General features: G+C 39.6%; 2 protein-coding genes across 2 annotated transcripts; one reads left to right on the top strand and one right to left on the bottom strand.

Moving 5' to 3' along the window:
- Positions 1-214: 214 nt before the first annotated feature.
- Positions 215-7,136, top strand: ctsz (cathepsin Z). The gene is made up of 6 exons (XM_082532962.1): positions 215-506; positions 3,071-3,234; positions 3,375-3,554; positions 3,964-4,114; positions 5,996-6,158; positions 6,354-7,136. Exons 1-6 carry the CDS (start codon positions 379-381, stop codon positions 6,477-6,479), a joined length of 912 nt encoding a protein of 303 aa, XP_082389088.1. The 5' UTR covers positions 215-378; the 3' UTR covers positions 6,480-7,136.
- Positions 7,137-8,676: 1,540 nt separating this feature from the next.
- Positions 8,677-15,339, bottom strand: nelfcd (negative elongation factor complex member C/D). Its single transcript, XM_082532961.1, has 15 exons — positions 15,110-15,339; positions 13,480-13,592; positions 13,286-13,395; positions 13,076-13,185; positions 12,880-12,987; positions 11,848-12,000; positions 11,578-11,708; positions 11,292-11,457; positions 11,067-11,201; positions 10,845-10,984; positions 9,978-10,092; positions 9,797-9,892; positions 9,552-9,692; positions 9,137-9,266; positions 8,677-9,021 (listed from the first exon to the last, which is right to left on the bottom strand). The coding sequence occupies exons 1-15, from the start codon at positions 15,164-15,166 to the stop codon at positions 8,987-8,989; spliced, it is 1,740 nt and encodes a 579-aa protein (XP_082389087.1). The 5' UTR covers positions 15,167-15,339; the 3' UTR covers positions 8,677-8,986.
- Between the last annotated feature and the right edge of the window lie 670 nt (positions 15,340-16,009).

The raw sequence follows: 16,009 nt of genomic DNA, 5'->3' as shown, positions 1-16,009 counted from the left end.
TTCTGCACTCCTTACTGTCTTAAGAATTGTAAAAACGAATCTTATATGTTTAATTTCATCTTATCTTGTCACATTGCTTAATAATTCTTCTCTTGTAGTTTAGGATAGTTTTTCACTGTCATTACAACATTATTAAAACTGAGCTTCACAGACAGTGCGACACTAAGAGCATTCTCACACATGCCACAACATGACTTGTGATTTCCTTGTAAAGCACGTGGGCTTTCGTAGTTGGGGTCATGTGACTAGTATCGGCACCGGTTAATCTTTACTGCATGCATCCACCCAACTCACTCTCAGGTTATTTATGCAGCGGACTAAAACTCTAGAAGTGAGTATCTTCTGGTCCCGTAACTAAAGCACTGCTCGGTGTCAGAGATGGCTCTCAAAGCCGCGGTTCTTGTGCTTTTTTCGGCCGTGCTGTCTGAGGTGTCGGCTGGAGTATTTTTTAAGCAGAAGGAGCCGTGCTATGTCCCCTCACCGAAGAGAGGCGGCTATGGACTGCGGTAAGTTCAACAAAAGCTTATGTCGCTTTTTTACATAAAGCATAGCAAGTAGTTTAAACTATAAAGAGAAGCGGGTTTAAGTATCTAAGTAACTAACCGAGGCTCGCGACAGCCGTCTGTTAGCTAAACTGGCTATTGTAAATAACCTTAACTAAGAAGTTATTTATTCTTTAATAGATTTATATGAATAAATAATTCAATATAAAAGAATTAAATAAGCCGTACACAGATGTACTGGAAGTCAAAATCAGACCGTTTAAATCCCTTGTTTTATTTGCTTTGTTTTTGGAATGTGTAACAAAAGAAAAAAACCTGTTTTCTCGGTCGGTACAAGTCACGGGATTTGGCGGATCCGTTTTTGCGGAAGTTCCCTGCAGCTCAACCATCAGCCCCCAAAGACTCATTTAGATTCAAAAACAGCTGCTAAACAGCCAGGAGTTCAGAAATAACAACGTGTCGTTCCCAAATCTCCGTCAGAACAAATATTAAATACAAGGCGTCTTTATGTGCAATCTGCGCTTCTATGTGAAATAAAAACAATAAAATTGAGAGCTATTTAGTTTGAACTTGAACTGATTTGTGCCATATTTCTGAAACCAGTGCAAAAATAGATATTCAGTATGTTAAAGAAGGATTTGCAGTGCTTTGCAAACTCTCAAACTTCCCCTCGTGTCTTTATATTTTGCTTCCAAGGAGCCAGACTTGCCTTGTAATTTTTTTAATGTGATCTTTAAAGTAGTTCTTCAGGCTCTCTAAAGGTCTTCGCAGCTTTTCTTTGGACATTGTCTGTTTTTTCTCTCCTTTTTAGTCTAGTCATTGTATCTGACCTGACCAAGGGATTAACCAGTGTTGTGTCTACAAATAAAGAACCATTTTTCCTAGCATAAGTACAATTATTTGTTCCAATTTCTTCTGTTAAATCTATGAAACACACAGTGAGAGATATAAAATAGTATTTTTTTTTTTCTTCAACAAGCTGTGCTATTGGCTGGAAAGTTGGCATATGACAGCATGTAGTGTAGGGCTGCCACGATTAGTCGACTAGTCACGATTACATCGACTATCAAAATCGTCGACGACTAATTTAATAGTCGATGCGTCATTTGAAGCTTTGTAAGATCACAAAAGACAATAAGTAGTAGAATTTAAGAGTGTAATAACGGACTGAAACAGAAGATGGCAGTACTAGATGTAGAAGGATGCCAGCTGCCGTTAAACCCCGAAGAAGAAGCTGTGTCCCAGAATTCATAGCACAGCCCAGCACGGCAGTGCTCAGTTTCCAACAATGGCGGCAGCTAGTTAGTTTTAATGTTACTCTTATTATTCTTTCTGGGTCACACAATCAACGTTTAACATATTTTCAGGCGAGAATGTAGCTGTGTAAACTTCAAAAGCGCTCTGACGTTTTCAGAGACGTCTGTTATCCACTAGCTCGATAGCTAGCCGGGGGCAAGGCTCACTAGAGCCCGTGAGAGCACCGGACTCCCGGCAAATCGTTTTCAAACCCACCGCCGTCTTTCGCTACTCAGGTTAAACATGATATTTGAGTCACTTAGATAACTTTTTTTATTGTTTGGCTTTTTTTCAGTATTTTATTTGTTCTTGAGTAAATCGGTTTGGCTGAGATTAAAGTTATAGTTTTTACACAGTTGAATAAACGTCAAGCAGACAGCTGATTATCAGAAGTGTGAGATGCTGGAGAATATACTCCGGTGTCCTGTTATATTTTAGATAGCAAGGAGTTTATTAAACTCCACCGAGACAATCTGCTGATTTCAATAAAATTTAATAAACTATCATCTTGACTTTATTTTTAGTTAGGATATACCTTAAACACTTAAAGCTGTAAGCTAATGATAGTTATATAAGAGCACATGCATGCTGGTGCAATAAGCTGTAGGTTTTACGTCCAATGACTAATCGCAAAAATAATCGGTGACTAGTCGACTATCAAAATAATCGTTTGTGGCAGCCCTAATGTAGTGTAGTGTGTCCTTAAAAATTAAGGAAACTGGAAAAATAGAGGAACAATGAAAATGTTGCAGGGCTTAAAAAACTTTCTGCAGCAGATAAACAATGTCCTTAAGAAATAGTGAAAAAAAGACCTGAGACACAAGACCCGAAAGATAAGTTAGAACTGTGCAAACCCTGTTTTTGCTTAATATACTGTATTTCAATAAAGTACTGCACCAATTTCCCATTTTCTGAGCAAAATCTAAAGAAATGAGGGGTGGCTCAAGACTCATTTTGTATGTTACTGGTATTACATTTGTGTAATACCAGTAATATGTGTAATCTATATGGTATGGACTGACAGAGCACACGATATCTGTGTATTCTTCTCAATACTGCAGCTGTAATGTGAGGTTTTGCACATCAGACTAGTGAGAAGGACAATTATTTTGCATCTTGTATCAAGACTTTAAAAGTTATTTTTTAAAGAGAGGAACTGAAACAGAAGAGCAAGAAGATTTTCAAACAGACTTTATATGTTGTAGCGGGGACATCAAACTTAAACATCAGACTGATCCAGTAACTGTGTGCAATGACATGTATGTTCACAGGACCGCACCTCGTCCTCACGAGTATTTGAACATTTCTGATCTGCCGAAGTCGTGGGACTGGAGGAACATCAATGGCACCAACTACGTCAGCACTACTCGCAACCAGCACATTCCCCAGTACTGTGGGTCCTGCTGGGCACATGGCAGCACCAGTGCGATGGCAGGTATGACTCAGCAAAGCTTAACTATGTCACATTGTACATGACTATGACACAGGTGTGCTTTCACTTCTTCTTTCCATAGAAGGGACATTGATGAACAGAAAGTAATGGCTGCTACTTATTTCTTATTTGCATTAAATCAGATCGAATCAACATTAAGCGGAAAGGAGCGTGGCCATCTGCCTACCTGTCTGTCCAGAATGTGATCGACTGCGGTGATGCCGGCTCGTGCCACGGAGGAGACCACACTGGGGTTTGGGAATATGCTAACAATCACGGGATCCCAGATGAGACCTGTAATAACTACCAGGCTAAAGACCAGGGTAAGACTTTCACAGTGTACACAGTGACCAGAGTGATGATCATATGCTTCAACATCATATGTTTACTCAGTGCTAATCTAAGAGGCCCTGTTTTGGCTCAGGACACTCCTGCAAGATAGATGAATGCTGTTCTGATAACCTAGGGGAATATGATTATTGACGTTAAAAGGTTTTTACACAGTGTAGGCTAAAATGCACAGGATTTACTGTATTTCACCACATGTGCAAGAGTAGACAGACTCTTTCAAATATGCAACAACTAAGATTAGTAAATATATTTAAAGGACTTCATCAGAATTTGTTAGAAGACAATACATTTGTGTTTTTAAGGTCAAAATGTTCCCCTGGCTGGCTGCTGCATGTCCCTGTGAGGCTGAGCCATGTATGTTCTGTTTCTCTCTCTCTAAAGATTGCAATAAATTCAACCAATGTGGCACCTGCACCACTTTTGGAGTGTGCAATATTGTGAGTAACTACACCCTGTGGAAGGTGGGAGATTACGGATCCGTCAGTGGGAGAGAGAAGATGATGGCAGAGATTTACGCGCATGGGCCGATCAGGTTTGCAGCTTTTTCATACGTTTATAAAATAGTCCATTCTGGTTGCTTTGTTTTACTTGATTATTCAATCTTAATAATAAAGCAGATATCCCAAACCAACATAGGACACTAGTTAGAATCCTGATTTCCACCCTAAACCTTTTCCTGTCATTCCATACTTTCCTTTCTAATAATTGCTAAAAAGGCAAAAAGAAATCTCTAAAAAATAATTTTGTTCTAGCAAAGTGAATTTTAAAATATTTATAACAATGTAGATTTGAAAAAAGCTATGCAGTACTACAAATTTTGGTATCTGTCCAATACCAAGTAACTAGAAGTGCAGTATTGCCACTACTGTTACCGATTCTTTCAAACTATAAAGGCAGCTTATGTAGGGGAGAGCAGTGTGTCATGATTTATGAGAAAAATTGTCATCGATATACAAATTCTGTAAACATGAAATCGCTGATTTAATAATTAATTTGTTCTTTGGGCCAGCTTTCATTTGTTTAAATGTGGTACAGGCTATAAATAAATAGACGTGACAGTCGAGACAAAGTACATGTTTGAGGTATCATTTTTTCAATTCCCAAAAATATATATATTTAAAACAATGAAGCGGGCTACATATTGAATGGATCATAACACACAAGTATTGATCTGATAGCAACACTAGCACCGGTATCTATAAAAATTAATATTTGGATCGATCCACCCGCAGATTTTTAAAAGAATCAAAAGTATGACTCATGTGACATTTCTCCCTTTCAAGGTTTGGTTCCATTATCCACTCAGTTTCCACTCAACAAAATGTACTCACATTTTGTTAAAAATACAGTATATGAATGTGATGACAATAAGCACATGATGCACGAGAGTTTGTAGTGTGATCGGGTACTAAATATGGTGCAGCTAGAATACTCCTACTTCCTCTTGTCTCGTTTCTGTTAGTTGAAATCTGAGGTGTGAAGCTGTTGGAGCTACATAAAGATTATACTGAAACCGTTTGTCTCTGGGTTGAGCTTCAGTAGGACAGAAGTGTAGTTTTATATACCGCCTTCAATTGCAGTGAAAGTGAATTGTCATTTGTGGCATTATAGGCACATGTCAAACTTAAACCTCAGAGGGCAAATCCTCATTATTTGCAGATTATAAAGTGATTGCAATGATAGATGAGAGTATTTGTAGTTCTTAGGTTTTAATAAGCATCCAATTTTATTGACATTTCCCAGTCATTGAGTTGTCATGTTGAGATTTTTGGAAATGTGTAAAAACCCAATGAAAGGCATAGTGTTTCGCTTTTACACAAGGATTTTTGTGAGCAAAGTATATATTTGTGCTTCACTTACTGAATTGTGTGATGGCAGCTAGTTGAGTTTTTGTTGAAGGTTTGATTGTAAGAGTGGGCCTTGTATTATTTATTACTAGCAAATGTACCAATATATACGATTGTGGGAATCGCATAAAATAGTTGAATGCGAAATATAGATATAGTTTCATCAAGGTCGGTCTGCTCGTCTAGGGGGTGATGGGGAACGTACTGTACATACATAAGCTACAATCATTATAGTGTGATGTCAGTAAAGTGTATTTGTCTGTCCCTGGCAGTTTGACAACCCTGACCCATTTTGACTCTGTTTAGAAGGTGGTGGGTTGAGCAGCTTTTGTAGTTTCTTTGAATCATGTTTCTGTCTTGGAAATAAATGTTCATTAAATTAAATCTGCAGTCAAGAAGATCTGTGGTTTAAAGTAGCTTCTCTAGGCTTCATCATTTCAGCATCCGATCATCTGCTGCTGAAATGTTGTCAGTGCAGCAGAGCATTAAACTCATCAGTGACTGCTGCAACTTTTAAGCAGAAAGAGGAAGTAACCTGTGGTATTTAATGATTTTTAATTTCTTAGCTGCGGGATTATGGCCACAGATAAGCTGGATGCGTACACTGGAGGTCTCTACTCTGAGTACCAGGAGGAGGCCTTCATCAACCACATCGTGTCAGTGGCAGGATGGGGAGTGGAAGACGATGTCGAATACTGGATCGTACGCAACTCCTGGGGAGAGCCATGGGTGAGTCGATGCCAGATAGCTAATGAAATGTCCTCTCGTTGCTGTTTAATTTGCAGCCGGTTTTATCAAATCAAATGCATTTTCGCGGTCACAAATACAAGAATATTATTTCATTTGAGAAAGAAATCCTGTATCTGATTTCTTAAAAGAATGACTTTCTTATTTAAGTCTTGGCTTCTTTATTTTTGCCTTCAGGGTGAAAAGGGCTGGCTCAGGATCGTGACCAGTGCCTACAAGGGAGGAAGTGGCAGTAAGTACAACCTGGCAGTAGAGGAGGACTGCATGTACGGAGACCCAATCGTACCCAAGGACTACCTCTAGAGGAGCCCAGTGTCAGATTGTGGGCAGACACTCCGATGCCTTCCAAAGAAAAGCTTTTTGTGTTTTAATGTTAAGAAGGGAATAAGTTCAGGTTTTTCTTTTTTTTTTTTTAAACCTAAATCATTATCAGGGTCTTCCAGCTGAATATCAAACTGTTTATGCCGATTCAAACTGTCTGATTACCACAGAGAGGTGTGCAGGCTGTTTTACAGATTTAAACTTTTAAAGGGTTTTATCAGAAAGAAGAATGATGCAAGTTTTTGTGCTGCAGAAAAATTCAGGCCATGCAACAGTCATCACAGTAAATAAAGAGGGTTTTTTGTAACCTACAGTATTGAGACAGCATAGGAAAGCTTTTAGTTTTAATTTGTAAATTCACAGTGATTCAGCCAAAGAACACAACTATCACACTTTCTGCTGCACTGCTCTGACGCCAAATGTTTGCAGTGTGTGGCGTTACTGCTACTGACAATGTTGCACTACACAGGGATGAATGCAAAAACTGAAATAAACATACTTTGTGTGCCTTTGTGTGCAGTTTGAGTCAAATATAGATTCTTGTAATTTGCCATTTGTTTTATGATGAACACTTTGAACCCAAAATATTTCATTGTGACAATTTGTTTTCAAACTGTACCAATAAACACTTCATCTGTCCTTTGAGTTAGAATGTTTTATAGAAACCTCTCAGGCTTTTCTATTTTACCATCCACTGTCTTTACTTTAATACACACGTCATTAATTGACGTCAGTCAGGTGGAGATGATTTCCTCCAATACACAGTGATGATCTTTGGAAGATGCAGTTTGCCCAGTACATTTCAGAGGCTTCTGAAGTTTACTGAAAGAAGCTTTTTGCAAAATAAGCAGTCTTCATACCAGCAGATACACAAAAGGAGAAAAGGCACAGAAAGGTAAAAACAAGTTTTCTATTAGTTAATTCAAATCAGTTCCATTTTATTTGTATAGTATCAAATCACTGTCGCCTCACGGCCCTTTATACCATCACCTGATTGAGTTTTCTCGTTTACAGAGAAAGCCAAACAATCGGGTGATTCCTTATGAGGAAGCACGTGGCGACAGTGGGAAGGAAAAACTGTCAGGTGGCTCGGCCTGGGTAAAGCTAGAGAGAGTGTAGGACCTGAGAGCAGAAATTAAAGTGAGTTGAAAATTCAGACTGAAAAGCAGATCTTGCATTTTCTATTAATGGGACAGACCTGCAAAGAATGAACTACATACCAACTGTAAATCAAGAGCCTGTGCAGGTGAAATGCACAGCCCGGTGAAGGCCTTTATCAGGAAGTTGCAGTTTCCTTCAAGCCATCTGAAGAGCAACATTCTTACACGCCAGCAGGGAAGATGTTGCTTCTCTTTGAACCCATGTTCATTTGTGAACACATTTTTAGTGATAAAGATTAACAGATACAGATCCTCTCTCAGTGGTGATTGCCTGTCTGCTGGTGTAGTCAGGTGTTTCAATACACCTGACTACACAGGTGCTGCTTCTCCTAAAGGAACACTTCCTCTACCATTTGTCATTGTTAGCCAATGGTAAGTATTTAGATAACTACATAAGTGACAATTTTACAATTCTTAAGACAGTAAGGAGTGCAGAAAGGCTGTCAGCATACACAAAAGAAAAGAAAGGTAGAACTAAACAATATGTTTTAAAGAGGTCTAATTTGCATCGTTAAACAGTCATTGGTTCACTAGGACTTAGCAGGGGACCACTGATGCTAATGACCCCTAGCTTTAAAAAGAGGGAGAGGTCACAATACACCGAATGGGAAAAATAAAACAATGTATTTAAATGTCTTACACAACCAGCTTCAAAGGCTTTGGTGATGTATTTTTGAGATTGTGAGTTCACTACCTCCAGTACTGTTTGCCTTGCAATTAGTATTTTAAATTTCTTAAATCTGCATCTGAGAAATATCTCGTATCATTAAAAGACGAAAGAAAACTATGAAAATTATAAGAACTAACCTGAAATCGTCAAAGTCAGCCTGGAAACAAACCGAAAACAAAAACTTCAAATAAAAGTGGCGTGTAATTACCTCCTTCAATTAAATATGCGGCTTTTGAGGTTTACAGATCTCCATATTAAAACAAACTCTCATGCAAATAAAATGCATGAGAGGGAGCCGATTATATTTACGCAGTCCGAGACTGTATGAAAAACAAAAACAGAAACAAGCAACATTTTAAAGTTTATTTTAAAAGAGCTCAGACCAACATAAAATATAGAAAATCAAATATACAGGTAAAAAAAAGCAACGTTCAGCTGCATCGTCAGATAAATCTGGGTCATTACTTTCACACCACTCAGCCAGCTCAGCGACAGTCACATCTGCTTTCATGTTTCCTTAACAGAAACTAATTTCCACTTCACTTTGCCAAAATGAAAAATCCACCTCCAAGCTATGTGCTTCAGCCACAAGCACCTGCTTATCAGATAACAGATCTTCCACCTCCTTTACGTCTCCCTTTTTGGGTGTCAATTCCACATCAGTTGATCATGATGAAGTTTGACTTGCAGTGGGCTGAAAAACAATCACCCACATGTTAGTGCTTCAGACGGATGAGAGCCCAAAGACTTCCTTTTATTTATTAAAGGAATAATAGACTTTCTATAAACTTTCCTTTCTCGCCACTTACCGATAAACTCAGCAACAGCGTCGTGTTCTCCATCTGTGCGGATCGTTCCTGCGATGCTGTCGTTCTCAAGGATCGGCAAGAAGAGTTGAACAAAGTCCGACGTATAGGGAGGAGCGATCACATCCAGCACCTTTAAGAGAAATATCTCACACTGAGCTCTGTTCACAAAGGTCTGATGTACTGAAACAGTGTCTTATTTCCACATTTACCAATTATAGAGCATCAACTTCAGGTGTTTTATGAAGATTCTAGATCAAATATACCAACTACTCGGGTAAAGACGTCACTATCCAATAACAGGAATGGAAACGGTGAACATTAATCTGTGCAAAGCTGAAATTGAACAAACAACAGGAGAACAGACCTGACAGGAAAGAGTGCACACATAAACCAGATTTCCATAAGCAGCTGTTACCTCAGTGACAAAATATCTAATGAGGGAGATATCTGTGTTGAGTTTCTCCAGACATTTGCGGATGTAGCTGACGACGGGCAGCACGTAGCCACGACTCAGCAGGTGAACCATTCGGTCCAGCAGAGTCTTCTTCAACTCCAACTGGAGGGGGAAATAAAACAAACATGCTGTCAGCTCAGAGCTACAACACACAGGCGTCTGTTAACAAGCTGGAATTAAAAGCATGCGAGGCACACAACGCCCACCTGCTCCATGACGTCCAGCTGAGAGTGCTCGGTCTCAAAGAGCTTGATGAGCAGCTGGAGGACCTGCGGGTGCAGCAGCTGGTGACATGTACAGATCTGTGCAGAGAAAATTTTAATGTTTGAACTTTAAGCTCCGCAAATTAAACACAATTTAATCTTTCATCTTGCAGCAGTGTCGCACCTCATCCAGTAAAGCTAAATGGACGGGGGTGTGGTCTGTTTGCAGCTGGAAGTACCGCGGCTCGGACACCGTCCAGTCCACCCACTTCAGAACTCCCATAGCAACCACTGGAAACCTGAACACACAGACAGTCAGTCAGTGTGGAAGTCTGGCTCTCAAACTCCGGTTTTACTTTAAGTACCAATATTTGAACCCTTCTGTACCGTATATACACACAATAGATTCTAATGGTATAAAACTAAATAATCATACATGTAAATAGATTTTTCATTTGCACATTTCTTCTGGTAAATCTTGGAAGCCCATCAGCTCGAGCTCGGCTGTATTCAGGCTTTGAATGATTAACTGAAGATCAACATATTAAAAATGCTGTTGCTTCAAGTTTCCCCTTTGTTTCTTCTTTAACACAATATACTTCCTACTCTTACTACAGACCTTACTCTACAACAATGAAAACATTATGACACACAAATCTGACTGTACGGGTTCTGCTTCAAAATATTGAACTGTTTTCAGTGCCTATGAAAATATCAAAATTAACTGCACAGTCTGGTAACATCACTAGATTTGTTGCTTCAGAAAGAAAAACAGAGGTGAAAGTAACTACGATGGTGCAGTGAGCACTGAAAGAGCTGTATTCTAATAAATAACCTTGTTCATTTTCACTGATTAAAAGTGCATCTTTTCCTGGTAAAACGATGCTTAACAACCATTGCAACATGTCTCAATAACCCTTACACTCCTTTACAAAGATTCACTGCATGATGGGGTTAAGATTAGTGTGTTAGATGATAGAAGAGTCGCATTAGATACGATGAAACCAACTAACCAATATTTCATATTTGAAAGCTCTTGTCAAACACTCACCTGATGCACTGGTACAAAGTGCCGAGCTCAGCAATCAGCTCTGTGGCTCCTTTGTTCTCATTGCAGCACAGGTTGTGCACGGTCTCAATAGCCTTAGAGGTTGACTTCAGCTCATCTTTATTAATGTTCACTCGCTTGTTCTGGAATTGGGATAAAATAAGCATATTTTCATTATTATATGATTTAAATTAACAATGCACACAGCATCATTGTTTTTTGTACCTTTTTCCAGGTCTCCACCACACTGGCAGCATAGGCTAAAATGTGGATGTATTTGTGTTTATGGTCTTGGTTGATCTTCGATCCAGGCTTGAAAAGCGACTGCATAAACAGGTCGAGAAAGGCTGGCACTCTGATCTAAAGACAAGACAGACAAGTGCTTAAATTCAGAGTGCTTTAGTTAGTAAACACTGGACATAAACAGCAGGAAGAATGTTCTGAACTCACCAGTTCGACAGGAGGAGGGTCCATGCTGCTAAACATCTTGAACAGAACTGTTATATCAGCAGGATTCAGGGCTCCTTTGGACAACATGGCGCCGAGAGCCTGGCAGGCTCGAGGGTAGGCTGCCGCTGTACCAAGCGCAAGGGTTATCTGACTGGCATCGTGACCTCTGCAATATAAACCACCTTTATTGCATCGTTTTTATTACTCAAGCTCATCCACAAAACTCTAATCTCACAGTTAATCACATTCGCTTGATCACTTTGACCACATCCGTTGACAACGTTACCTCTCATGTGCAGACTTTTGCACCTCCTGGCCGATCCTGCGGACAGCTGAACCTCCCTGTTCCTCCTGAGCAAGGATGGACATCATTGCCTGGGCAAAGAGGTAGGTGTGCTCGCCGTGACACACCATTTTCTGTTGGAAAGAGTCGGGCGCAGCTCATCAGAGACCATTACTTACAGCACTTTTAAAAAAGTGGCACATAGAGACAAAAAGATACATATTTTACAGATCTTTGATGGTTGACAGAACAGACACGCAAAGTAATCCTCACAGCAAATTCGGGCAGGTTCTTCTCCAGGTTTTCTTCTCCTCCGTCTAGCAGCGTGGCCAAAGATGTTCTCAACACCCGAGAGAAAACTTCCAGCTGTTGGCAGGCTGTGGACACACTGGTGATCTCGCCCTGGTAACCTGCATCTGAAATGAGCTAAACAAACACAAACACAATACTGAAAAGAAGCAGTGACAGTCCAAGTCATCAAGCTGCAAAAATGTATCAAAAAAATAAGAAAAATGATTCTATTAAGGTGAATTTTCATAATCGTGTGAATTACAATTACAACAATACACTTACTGACCATGTTTTTATGTGCACCTGTTTAGCTGCACATTAACAAAAATAACTAATGAGTCAAACCCATGCAGAGCCAGACTGATTTACTGGCAGGCCTACATTACCTTTTCTGCTGATCTATTGGTATTGGCATTAACTGTTGCATAGTTTGTCCACCAGAGGGCCCTCTGCAACTTCCCTGCTGCCAATACTTACATGGGATCTCACTAAAACAAAATCTAACTGATCTAAGAAGAGTTGGACAGAGCATATACAAATAAATAAAAAAAACTACACATAAAAAATAAAACACAGATAAATCTGTCTGTGTTTCATGTGTCTGAAAAAAATTAGATGCAAATGTCTCTGAATATCTGATTCTTAAATCGGTCATACAAATCATATCAGTCACATGGCAGATCAGTGTGTGTAGACATGATCAAGGCAACCTGCTGAAGATTAAACGAGCATCAGAATGAGAAAGAAAGTTGATATAAGTGACTTTGAACGTTGCACAGGATCAATGTGGACCAAAATCTGAGGAATTTTCCCAGCATGAAGAATTAAGGCAGTTCTGCTCCAAGCAAAGTGTCCCTAATAATGTGTCCAATGAGTGTAAACCACAATGACAGAACATCAGAAACAAATTTAAAGTTAAAATCTTTAATTTGACTCTTTCTATTGGTTAGTTTGTGTTCATGTCCTAATCTTCAGCACCTGCTGCTCTTACTGTTTCCACAGCTACTACTATACCTTTACAGTGAAGTTGAGCATCAGGCAATCTGGGTGAGCCTCCGCCAGCTTATAGAAGAGATCTCTCCACGTTGTGTGCGCTATCATCTGCTCAAGCCAAGCAGGAGTCTAAAAGGGCAGGAGACTGGTTTCTCAAGGTTTCTCACCACTTTCATTTGTCATATATGTAATTACCCCGGGTGTTTAGAGATCTCACCTCTCCCTCAACGGTGAAGATGGAATCAGCTTTCTGGGGGTCAAAGTGTTTTATCAGAAGACTCTTGAGGTGATTTTCTACTCGTTCTTGGACCTGTGCAGGCTCCACACCTGAATAATTACATTACACATTAATGAAAAGCCATCAGTAAGACAAACTAAAAATAGCTTTCTGACACAACAACAGTAAGACGAGTAGTCTGACAGGTACCCATCTGGATGAGCCACTCAGCCAGCAGATTAACAGTCTGAGCCACGGCAGAGTAATTTTCAGAGAGAAGCTGGATGACATGTTCTGGAGAGCCACCTGCTTGAAAATACCTGCAGAAACAACATGGTTGTTAATCAATAAATGTCTTTTTAACAAAACTTATATTACATTTACATGAGAGTGCAGACACTTACGTTTTGAGGGTGCTGAAGATAGCAGGCTCCATGATGTAATCCCTGCTGGAGAATTTCTCCAGGCAAGCTTCCTGGATTTTCCCATCATTTTCTCCTTCACCGTAACCATCCTCCTGAAATACACAGTGATGCAGATGCTTCTAAAGTGATTCATCTATCTTGGGAATAATAAGTAATACTCTGGTTCTCATTTGCATATAGTGACATATTATGGTGTAGCTACAAGGTAGAGGAGAATCGACAGGTGCAATACAAGATGTTATTATTAGACTCTGAGCAGGTTTCCTAATAATCATCCAAGTTAAAAGACACGGATATGTAGACATCAGGTTTGTGCTTCAGTTCAGTAACTAAGCAGAAGTTTCGCTTAAAACACACAGCTCTAACAATTTGAGCTTATTTTCTTGTCTCTTCTAGTTGAATACAGGTCTATGTGACTATCACCTTATCCTGATTTACTACTGTTTGAAAAACATGCACACTAAAAACGGAACAAGGTGCCATATTGAAGGCAAACTTAACTTCTACAGTCATAGTTTATATATGAGGACATAATAAAAACCATCCGTTCCTAGAAGTGACAATCACCAGACACTGCACGATGCGTTATCACAATACTTCACTCACGATGTTGATTACACACACAGCTTCTTCTTCTTCAGGGTTTAATGGCAGCTGGCATCCTTGTACATGCAGTGCTACCATCTTCTATTTCAGTCCGTTATTACACTCTTAAATTCTACTACTTATTCTTGCGTCTTTTGGGATCTTACAAAGCTTCAAACAAGCATCGACTATTAAATCAGCCGTCGACGATCTTGATAGTTGACGTAATCGTGACTAGTCGACCAATCGTGGCAGCCCTAACTGGCAGTTTGCTGCTCTGGAGCATTCAGGTGTCTCTGTTCCCCAGAGAACCCATCCCATCAAATTCACCTCAAAGTCAGAGCATGCCATGCTCAGAAAAACTGCAAAAACCCAAGAACTACATCTCAGACTCTACAGACTTCAGTTATCATGTTAAAGGTTAAAGTTCGTGGTGGAGGGCTGATGATTTGGACTCGTTTTGCAGCCACAGGACCTGAGCGTCTTGTAAACATTGAGTCAACTATGAGCTCCTCGGTATACCAAAGTGTTCTAGAGTCAAATGGTCCAACAGCTAAAGCTTGGCCCAAAGTGGGTCAATTTTTATCATGTCCTGATTTACAAAACCTTAGAATTGACACAGGTGCGATTTCTCCTTTGTAACCACGACTGTGTGAACACTATCAAAACAGTCGATTCTGTTTTCTGTTGTTCCAAATCAGAGATAAAATATGTTTTATCAATTTATTTTATCAGATATTTTAGTCAGAAATAAAACAAACTTGAACCTATAGCGAGTTGATCACCAGTTTGTAACATGAACATGAAGCAGCTGTGTCGTTAGTTAGCCTGCAGCTGGCTAACAAAGCCAGAGTTTAGACTATACAATGCATCTTTAGAGTACCGGAAGCACTTGTCTCAGCACATCAGCTCTTGTATTAAAGATAACGAGGGTCTGACAATTAATCATCAGCTGCTGTGACTCCAGCGATGCTAATGCTGGCTAGCTAACCGAGAGCCAAACAGCAACAAGTCGCGATCTCACCATGCTACCCTCCGTGCCTTCCCAGTCTCCGGAACCGCTGTAATATTCCTCGTCCATGGTCACGGGGAAAGCAGGGACGTTGGTAACCGCTGCAATAACACACCTGTTGTATTTAAATCATGCACTGACTCGTTTAACTGCAGAAACCGGGCTGACAGTCAGCTTAGCCAGCAAGCTAACAACAACACAGGAGGAAAATGGCGAGGCTGTAGGCCACGCCCCATTCGTGGGATTTCTCCCTGAGTTTAGACTTTCAGGCTCAAACCGATTGGAGTTTCCTTTGTTTAGTACTTAAAATGGTAAACTTTTGCAAGGAAAACTGGAAAAGGGTGCAGTGATTTATTTAAACTTTAAAAACATAAATGGAAATAACAACATATAAGGGAAAAACTGGGTTTTTGCAATGCTAATGAACTCGAAAGCCACTATTTGGTACAATCACTGGAATCTCAGATGTCTTAGGCAAGCTTTCTCATAATTTTTTAAGTAGTCTTTAGGAATAGTTCTGCAGCCTTCTTGAAGTGCATGGTTCAGGGTTAAGTGGTTTAACAAACAAAAAAAACCCATTCCTTTGAAAATGGTCAGGTAAAAAGAAGACATTCAGAAAGCTTTGTGAAGTATTGCTCAAGAGCACTTAAAAGAAATAAAACAATAGAAACTCTGGCTTCTTGTAAACAAAATATAAAGAAATGAGGAGTGATTAAAATATTTGCATAGTACTGCATTGACCAATTTATCTTCAGGTAGACCTTTGTAAAAACCAGAGGAATGTTTACTATTTACTTCTTACTAATATAAACTAAGTAGTTCATATAATTAGCACAACTGTTTAAGGCATTTCTGAAGGCACTAAAAGTCCACATATTACATTGTGCACATTATAACCGACAGCAGGACTGT

This window comes from Aulonocara stuartgranti (genome assembly GCF_965226115.1).
Source record: "Aulonocara stuartgranti genome assembly, chromosome: 5".
NCBI lineage: Eukaryota > Metazoa > Chordata > Actinopteri > Cichliformes > Cichlidae > Aulonocara > Aulonocara stuartgranti.
This window is presented reverse-complemented; position numbering and strand designations above follow the sequence as displayed.